The 10,196-nt window shown below is 34.9% G+C and overlaps 1 protein-coding gene across 4 annotated transcripts; it reads right to left on the reverse strand.

Moving 5' to 3' along the window:
* Nucleotides 1–1,901: 1,901 nt before the first annotated feature.
* Nucleotides 1,902–9,272, reverse strand: LOC144966766 (uncharacterized). 4 transcript variants are annotated; one of them, XM_078903539.1, is made up of 2 exons: nt 6,099–6,417; nt 1,902–5,587 (listed from the first exon to the last, which is right to left on the reverse strand). In XM_078903539.1, exons 1-2 carry the CDS (start codon nt 6,190–6,192, stop codon nt 4,413–4,415), a joined length of 1,269 nt encoding a protein of 422 aa, XP_078759665.1. In that variant the 5' UTR covers nt 6,193–6,417; the 3' UTR covers nt 1,902–4,412. The 4 variants fall into 4 exon arrangements, with proteins under 4 accessions (XP_078759665.1, XP_078759668.1, XP_078759666.1 ...); XM_078903542.1 differs by lacking the exon at nt 6,099–6,417 and adding an exon at nt 9,154–9,272 and having other exon boundaries at nt 3,971–5,587; XM_078903540.1 differs by lacking the exon at nt 6,099–6,417 and adding an exon at nt 9,139–9,272 and having other exon boundaries at nt 3,971–5,587.
* Nucleotides 9,273–10,196: the final 924 nt, after the last annotated feature.

A 10,196-nucleotide genomic window follows, 5' to 3' on the forward strand; every position in this document is an offset into this window, starting at 1 on the left:
TAAGAAGTACCATACGCCATATTATTTCTGAATGGGTTTCTGAATTAATCTCAAACCTGGGACTTCGAGAGATGAACAAGATGAAAAAACAATTTAATTTAAAGTCATATTATTTTGAATTAGGAAATGAAAGTTTTTTGAAGAAGAATTGATTGGGGTTTTTTTGGTACTCACATAAGCTAATTTATTTTAACTTAAAGTGTATAGGTCAATCTTGTGATTATTTTTCATTCTTCCGGCTCACCCAGACATAACACCGTACTGAAACCATGGGTCAGGTTCACAGTGATTTCTTCTTTCCCCAAAAATGTAATGGAGTTTCCTTTCTTTAGTGATGTCAAATGCTGTAAACCAATCATGCCAAGTACAATCGAAGACTTTATATCCAAGTGCGATTTATTATGAAGAATATATTGCCATTCGATTGAGCTGGGCAGGTTGATCATCGTCATTGGTCGCTGAATATTTCAAAAGTATGTACCCCCCCCCCCTCCACCCGTCTCAAAATGGTATTATGTCGTTATGGGCTAGGCACTGGAAATTGAATTCATAGTTAAATCATAAAACTTGGAGAATATTTCTATTCGCCATGATGGAGAATAAAGAAAATTTCTTACATTGCAACCAGCTCTAAGTTTCTATGTATCCCTTTAATCCTAAATTCATTTTCAGAGATCGATTCATCCCGACATATTACCGTTTTGAGATATTGATTTTTAAATATTCTTCTGTGTGGGTATGCACTGATTATTTCTTTTCTGAATTGTTTATTGTTGATTGTTATGGGCTGGTAGTGATTTGGAATCTTTCCTTCAAACAATTATGGTGGAATACTTTACAAAAAAGTTGAAATGATATCCCAGGTAATGTTGCTGTAGATGTAGGAGTTCTTTCAAAGTCCAAACATGTGTTGATTGATGATGCAATGTTGAAATGTCCCATATGAGTAAAATGTAGCAAAAAGGACCGGACTGGTATCAGGCCCAGGTGCCGATGAGGCTTTTCTTCTGACGTTTCTGTCCACCCAGCACTGACTGATTGACTGGGTCTGTTACATATGGTGGAAATTACATTCTTTACAATGGACTAGTGTCCTGTCTAAAAGGAAGCAAGGAATTGTTAGTGTCCGTATAAGGCGTGTGAAAGCTGATTAAACTTAGATTCTGTATCCCTTTTGGCTCTACAAGATTATAATATTATATCTGGTAGTCCCTCTGCAGTGTTAATTACTTAGAATTACCCTTACTTCAAACAATAATTGTGCACAGTGTTCCGATTTTATTATGTATTGTACAAAGCATGAGCTTTTATATAGCGCAATTATTACTTAAGTGCTTAAAGCTTTGGTTTCTACAATAATGTCTAAGCCAACAGCAAAACTTAATATTTGGGATGACACATGACTCCTGAAAGGAGCTATTACATTTTCTCTCGACAGAAACAATCATACCACCGGCCATGTACACTTTCTCAAATATTCAATACCGTCCACAACGGGACTCGAACACAGAGCCTTCAGGTCACATTCCTAATGTTTTACTTACTGATATATGAATAAACAGTCGATTATTGACGGAATATTTAAAAAAAAATAGAATTATTATCATTAATTTGAGATAATCTAATGACACATTTTATCATTCTACTCCAATAGAGGGGGTGGTGGTGGTGGGGGGGGGGGGGGGGTTAGATGGGCGAAGTGGCCGAGTGGTTAAGGCATTGCACGGTGACCCAGAAGGTCCCGGGTTCGAGCCCCACTTCAGGCACTTTTTTTTTCCCTTGGACAAGATTATTAACCCCCAATTTGCTCACTTGGACAACATGGGTGATTCCTGTTGACATCAGACATCTCGTTTACGGAAGGACATAATTATTCCAATAGAACAGATGATACTATGGTGTAAAATTTAGTATTAAGTTTAATAGTTAGAGAAAAATCATAACATTAAACAGACAAAAAGCGAAATGCGTTTTTCCTATTTTTGCCAGTGTACTCTCATGCATTTTACATAGAAATATATGGAAAGGTGTTCATGAAACAGTGCCAGACAAAATAGAAAGAAAATTACAAGACAATAAGATCCCCCCCCCCAAAAAAAAATCTACACGCTGATTTGGGATGATTTTTTCTTTTTTTTTTCCTACTTTGTCTGGTACTGTTTTATACATACCTTTTGTAAACCTTCATCTTAGAGCAGTGTCTGCTTCCTATTTTTTTTACACAGAAATATCCTATGTCGTCATTCTGTCTGAAATAAGGTCTTAAAGATTTCTGGACTTAAAGTAAAAAATGAAGCCTACTGCTATTATCAGCGTGAAAATTTCACGTGAATTTCAAACGCTGAGAAAAAAAAAAAAGCAATTGGTCTCATGAATGCTTTCTCTGGAGTTGTCTCTTGAAAAATGTAATAATTCGGTTTATGTAACTGTCAATCAACTTTAATTATTAATGAAAATTGATAAAAAAAAGAAAAACATTTCAATTAATCTGATAGTCACGGCGTCAGCCGCAGTGTAGTGCTGGAAACCCAACAATGGAAACACGGAAGTATAGTTCAAACTTCCACTTTTCGGGTCATCCTTTATCCTGCATTGTCAGTTCTACAAATGAGTTTGAAGTCGTATTTGTCACGCTATGTCAATTCGATACAGAATCTACCTTGACATATTGAGTATGTTTTCTACCGAACTGCCATGCCGTGTCAAAACTAAAATAGTATACTTATATGAATTATCATAAATTTCCAATAGAAGGAAGGAAATTTACGTCACTCAGCTCTTTGTTATTATTTTAGACAGCCTGTTAGTGATTAGTTGTCACTAAATTATTTTAATCAGACTATAAACGTAGTTGCACACGATTTTGTGTTTTGCAGTGTTCATTTTGGGTGGCGTATGTTTTGAGTATTTTACCTAAACGCATAGCATCAATCTAAGAGTTATTTTAATCATCGTTGTTTTCTAAAAGATCGTTGCTTTAAAAATCAACTACAGGTTTTCTAAACTGTTCCTGGGCAAAATATCATTTTTAACCGGATGTCAACCCAGAAAATAAAAGTGAAAACTGAAAGCAAAATACAACCTGAAATCACTGTTGAGTTGGTTTTTTTCTTTTTTTTTTAAACGGGAGGCAGAGAAGAGAAGGTAGCATGCTTACTGACAAACTCAAAACAAGAGAATAAAAAGCATTGTTTGTTTTTAAGGGTTTTACGGCGCTTGCAACACATTTAGGTCATATCAGCGCACAGGAAGAAAATGGGAAAGTAAATAGTTCTAGAATTACAGTAAAGCACCTAAGAAAAGGGAAGACAAAGGCGAATTGCTTCAAATAGGAAACAGATGTAGATTCCAAGAGCATACTATTAAAGTACTTCGTTTGAGATCACCTAAAAGTAAAAGTCTCATCTAGACATAAGCACAGGTCCCCACTAACAGGAATACACTCAAATATTTACAAATCGTATATAATATGTAAACAAAACATAATACAGTGCATAACAGAGATATGATTTACAAGTAAAAAAAATATCATCTCCCAAAACTATCTATACATTTGACTGCTTTCCTCTCAGCCAGGGTATCCGGCCAGGGCCAGGACAAAACCAATAATCTCATTCCAAGACAAAGACAGAAAGCAAGTTGGAAAACAGATATAGGGGGCTAGAAGATAGAAGACACAGTAAGTACCTCCCTGCCCACTATGGGAGGTCAGGAACCCCACCCAGAATATAAAGCCTTGATTTGATAACAAGTCAACAGAGAAGTCTGTAAGAAAAAAAAACTCACAAAACCACCCAACCCCCCCCCCCCCCCCAAAAAAAAAAAAAAACAACAAAAAATAATAAAAAAACAAAAAAAAAACCAAAAAACAAAAACAAATAAAATGTTTTTAAAAAGGAAACAGACCATAATAATTCCGAAAACAAAACAAAACAAATTAAAGGAAAACAAAGTAAACAACACAAGCGCATTAAAAAAGACGCTTCATTCTTCCTTAATGGAACATTGATGAAGCGAAACAAGAATAGATAATACGCGAGGTCCCAGATTTGAGAGTTTTTGCCAAGATAGGGTCATATAACTCGATCGATAAAGAAGGGTCGAGTTTTAAGGCCAAATTTTTAAATAGACGTTGCTTTCAAGAGTAAGGCAGAAAACTAGTTGATACATAATGCACTTATATAACATTAATTAAATTGTCACAACCACGGATAGATGATTTGAAGAGAGGGTTTGTGTATTTAGGTATAATATAAAGCAATAAGTTGCTCTTTGAGTTTCTTGGCTTACGAGTATGTAAATTTATGTGAAATACAATAATATGCGACTGAAGGTTTTCATTAATTTTAAGTTCTGACGACAATTTTATCCATTTAGAAACGGGTTTCTGCTCAGTTTTATTTTATATCCAATTAACTTTTTATCTCTTCCTTTTCTTTAACTCCATACATTTTATTAAAAGTTTCTCTGAAATTTGTACTGTAGAAATAATAAATAAAAATGTTGACTGAAGAATTGATAGTTTGGACGAAAATAGCAATATAACCAAGCAGAATGTAGAGATAATTCTTTGAACCTTCCATGCTAATACTTGGGTCTATTTCATTAGCCAGATAGATAGAAGTCGTTGGTAAATTACAAACGATAAACAATGACGAAACCATGACCATCAGTTTGATGACCTTTAACTCCTTGGAAGATACCTGATTGGACTCCTTTGCGGTCTTAGTTGTGGTCGTGACAGTTTCCCTCCAACTTCTCTTCTGATTGAGTACCACAATAAGTATTAGCGTACAAATAACAATGATAGTAAAGTTTACATAAAAATACGTTAGAACAAACGGGCCGGTAAATTTGATTTTTTCCTTAAACCCTTCTTTTGTGGTGTAACCAAGGATTGATTTATTTAGAGGAGGATAAAATTTCCACACAAAAACGTAAGAGTAGTAATTTGGAAAAGCCTGTACAAAGTTTATCAGAAAGCAAAAAAACATAATTACTTTACATCTTCTGCTTGTAAGAATCATTTTTACTTTCACAGGCATAGTAATACACAAACAGCGTTCTAGTGTGATAAAAGCGGATATGGTAAGTGTTATTCTCCCAAAATGTGAATTAGGAAACGCAAAGAATAAATACATCATCTCTCTAGGGTGTACTGATAAATAAATCAGAAGTGCTTTTTGAACTTCTTTGAATTCGCCAATTGCGCCGAATAACGTCGAGAAACAGACGAAGAAATCTGCTATTGCCATACCCAATAGGCTGATGCTGACTGTGTCGTTGAGTTTGGAAAAGACAGACACGTTGATAGGGTTGGTCACCAGGCCAAGACAAGACATTGGAATAGCCAGCACGCAAAGGACGTTACTTACGTTTATAAACAGCAATATGAACTGAGGGAAAGAAGGAGGATTCTGTATTCCGGGGTGAGTGTCAGTGTTATTTTCTTGGATGGCATTCTGGCGAAGGCTTCTGGTAACTTGTGATATGATTGGTGGTAAGGTCGACAACACCTCTAACTGCACACTCTCAGACATTTTATGAAAATTGGCGTTTTCATTAACTGCCACTGTATTTTCGTGTACTGTAGAGTAAATAGACAATTACACAAAATCGATAAATGAGCACATATAGCACCTTCTTTCTCTTTCTATCTTTAAAAAAAGTCTTTTTAATGGATGCAAATACGCCGTCTTTCAAAAATGTATCTGTATGCTAATTTTTTAAAACTCATGATTTGCAAGAGATAATGTATTTAATTCGAGTGTTTACTCTCTATTGATATAATGAGATGTGCATGCATTCCTGTATACTACTACTACTACTACTACTACTACTACTACTACTACTACTACTACTACTACTACTACTACTACTACTACTACTACCCTTACTACTACTACTACTACTACTACTACTACTACTACTACTACTACTACTACTACTACTACTACTACTACTACTACTATTACTATTAAAATAACTAATAACAATTACTTCTACAACTATTGCTACTTTCGCAAGTTCGATTTTTTAAAATTACATAAATTATGTAGTCTGCTTGTTTTGATAGTGCCACGTGGATGCTTATATACCTTTTCCTGAGCAAATGCAACAATTTTCCAGACCGAATTCAACATTCCATTCCAAATTCGGCACTAGAGTAAATATGATGTACGTTTTTGTCATATCCACATTTATACATTGTCAAGTCCAAATTCAGCAAGAATCAAAACAAATTCGACATAGCCAAATATTGGCACTTTGTAGCAAAATATTGTATAACCAGGTTGAAAGCAAAACAAGAGTATGAAAGCGATCTTATGAGCGAAGCGATTTTGTTTTCAAAGGGAAGTTACTCTCATTAAATAAAATATCGTTGCTAAGGGATTCGTGGAAATCATTCAATCCGATCTAGTGTATCAAATAGAAAAAAAGGGAGGGAGGGGGGAGGGGGTGCACTTTGACGAAAAATCCAATAGAAGGAGAGGGAGGTACCCTATTTGAACAATCCGTAGAAGGGGAGTGGATGCGCATATTGGGCATTTTCTAATTTAGGTGAGGTGAGATGTAATGCATAAAATGGTTTTCTTTCAATCAAGTAATATACTGCTAGAAAAATATCAGCAACAGCACAGAGAGAACCCTTTTCATTGGTACATTTCGTGAGCTGAAATTTGATAAAAGAAGGGGGGGGGGGGGGGCGTCTAATTAAGACAGTAGAGAACACTGTCTGCCTATGAAGGCTGGGATCGAGTAAGACCATATCTGTTTTGTGTTACAAAGCAGTTGCCCTCCACCAGGAATTGCCTCCCCTGATTGTCTGATGACTTTGGCAAATTCAAGCAAAACCTTCCTCTTTGATAAGTACCTATTGTGAATAATTATCGGTTCATGTATGAGGTTGAGTCAAAAAGTAATGGGACATATAACCTACTGAGTTCATTTCGTTTTCATGTGACGTCATATTTGGCTCAATTGAACCTACACATTATGTAGCCTTTAAACCAAAAGTTGAATAGTTTAATTCTGTCAAGATTTGACTAAGTTATGGCAGGTCAAAATGGCTGTCTCCACGAATGTCCGTCAGCGACAGGAACTTGTCATTGATTCTTGTTTTCGAAGAAGGAACCTCAAGTAACATTGTTAAACGCTTTGGGAAAGTTTATAAAACTCAGACATTTTGTAGAGGCAGTGTTTTTTTAGGTGGGTTGAATGTAGATCGCGTCAATTAGAAGAAAATGAGATGGAATCCAACAGCTAATCTGAAACCCCCTCAACCACGTCTTTATCTGACAAATCTTGTGTTGGTCGTCGTCCAAGCAGTGTCAACTACCTGAATACAATTAAGACAGAAGTATTGGTCAGATCTGATAGAAGAACTTCTCTTGATGAGATAGCAGGTACAAATAGACATTGAAGCAACTGAAAGCAAGAGTTCGTCCAATTAGACCGGGCTTGGAGATGAAACGAGTACTGTTACTGTTTCTTCATGAAACAGGTGTCAGGAAAAGGGAGGTAATCGATCAACAACGCTGTCTCACCCTTCGTATTCACCAGACTTGAAATTTTCAGGCTTCCATCTTTTTGGTCCACTGAAGGGGGCAATGAGGGGACATCGCTTTGAAGATGATGAAGAAGCCAAGACAATATTGAAAAAGTGTCTGAAAGTTCAGTAAGCTCAGTTTTACGAGTGCGGAATACATGGTTTTACAAAAGGTGGGCCGTGGCGTCGGAGACGATGTTGAGAAGTAGCCTTCTACTCGGCTAATGCCAAGCTTTAATTTGAGGTATGATGCATTGTATTGATTCATTTTGTTTTAAAGTAATAAGCAGAGTCCCAAAACTTTTTGACTCACCCTCGTTATTATATTTTGTTCATTTAAACAAATAGTGCGCGGGTAGTTTTTTGTGTTCAAATATGTTTGGAGTTATAACTTCAACCTGTAAGCTTTATGCTATTGATTAACGCGACTTAAGGCCAGTCGAAATGCTCTTATCCTTGGACTGTTAGTAGAAAAATAGTATGTTGCGAAGTATACGCAATGAGTTTTGAACCGGAAAAGAGGAAAGTGTGACTTCAGCATTTCACTGCCCTATTCACTTAGTTTTAATTTGTTGGTTAAGATTGCTATAGCAGCATGAAGGGAGATATTGGGGGAAATTCTTAACTTTCAAATATATTGAAATGTTAGCATTTAATTTCTGAAGAAAAATAATTCATCAAGGAAAGAGTGAGTGAGACGATCAGAATAAGGCACAAGCCACAAGCCACAAGCTTTTGGGCTGCAAAAATGTTCAAGACTAAGAGGTGAACTGCAGTTTGGCGAGAGAAAATCGTATGTTACTGGTTGCTTACTAGTCGTTGTCTGATATACTACGTTCAGCTGCTCAATTGGAATTGTCTAACACAAGTGGGGTCATCGATTGCTCTCACGGCGGCAGTGCAATGCCCTAAGTGCAGATTATACTTTCCGCCAATTTTTTCATCATCGCCTGTTCATTGAATTCAAATCTTCTAAATTGATTATTGGGTAAAATCTCACTCTCTCTCTCCTTCTCTCTCCTTCTCCCTCCCTCCCTCTCCCTCTCTTTTGTCCCTATCTATCTATCTATCTATCTATCTATCTATCTATCTATCTATCTATCTATCTATCTATCTATCTATCTATCTATCTATCTATCTATCTATCTATCTATCTATCTATCTATCTATCTATCTATCTATCTATCTATCTATCTGTCTATCTATATATCTCTCTACCTACCTACCTACCTACCTACCTACCTATATTTCTCTCTCTCTACCTACCTACCTACCTATCTATCTATATATCTATCTATCTACATACCTATCTATCTATCTATCTATCCATCTATCTATCTATCTATCTATCTATCTATCTATCTATCTATCTATATATCTATCTATCTACCTATCTAACTATCTATATACCTATCTATCTATCTATCTATCTATCTATCTATCTATCTATCTATCTATCTATCTATATATATATATATATATATATATATATATATATATATATATCTATCTCCATTTTCTCATTCGTATAAATTTCACTTGATAACTCAACCGGTAAATAATATTAATTATTTAAAATTGGAACCTACAAATAAATAAAGTACTTAATTTCTTTTCCAATGAAAAAAATTGAAGTGTTTTCTATTCGGCATAATAAAGTTGTTGGTAATAGATTAGACACTTTTTCTTTCACTCAAAGAATATTCAATTCGCTCTCTTTTACATTTAATCATTATTGAACTTGTTTTATATATCGTGCAATGGTTCTTTCTTTATAATTGTGTTTACTTCCTATTATTACTTCCTAATTCTGATACAGTTAAAATTGATTCAATTTTGTTTTAATCATTTCCATGCGGGTTTCGATTTTGTTTCAGTAGTCATTAGTTTCATTTTTCAAAAAAGTGATAATTGCGATGCACATCGGGAATCAATGAAGCTTGATTTGCATTTCAGTAACTGCTATCATGATAAAAAAAGATTCCGTCAGGAAACTAAGAGTGCGTAGTTATTTTAGCCAGAAAACTTTTCCCTTAAACAGTTCCATATTGATTCAATATTAAAACATCTAAATATTATCAAACTCCAGATTTAATTACAAGTGTAAGAGTCTTTTGCAAGTTAGATGCTAGTTCTATCGATCGATCTATGATAAAAAATAAATAAATCAAAGCTAAAATGTTACAATGCGTTGGACCCACGTTTGCCAGTAAAATTTTAACCAGATAATTGATGAGTGTATTAAAATTTATAGATTGAAATTAATTCGGTGAAAACACACCTGAGCCACAAATTATATAGCTAGTTTAAAATCGTTTAAATGGTATGTAATTTGAGTATTACAATATGATGTATCGCACCAGGCGAACTCTGCCATACCCATAGAAGAAATGACAATTATAACGTTGTTGTTGATAAAGATGATGACGATGTTTAATGGACGATGGACGATTGAAGAAAACGATGCAGTAGGATAACAGGACAACGGTAGAAAAACACGTAGAGTAGAAGTTTACAGCAATATTTCAGCGGTATGTTTACAGTAGTGGCTCGTACGGCAGGTAGACTGCAAAATAATATATATATATATATATATATATATATATATATATATATATATATATATATATATGTATATATATATATA

The sequence above is a fragment of the Berghia stephanieae genome, chromosome 2 (assembly GCF_034508935.2).
Source record: "Berghia stephanieae isolate SIO BIC M18660-M18661 chromosome 2, UCSD_Bste_1.3, whole genome shotgun sequence".
NCBI lineage: Eukaryota > Metazoa > Mollusca > Gastropoda > Nudibranchia > Aeolidiidae > Berghia > Berghia stephanieae.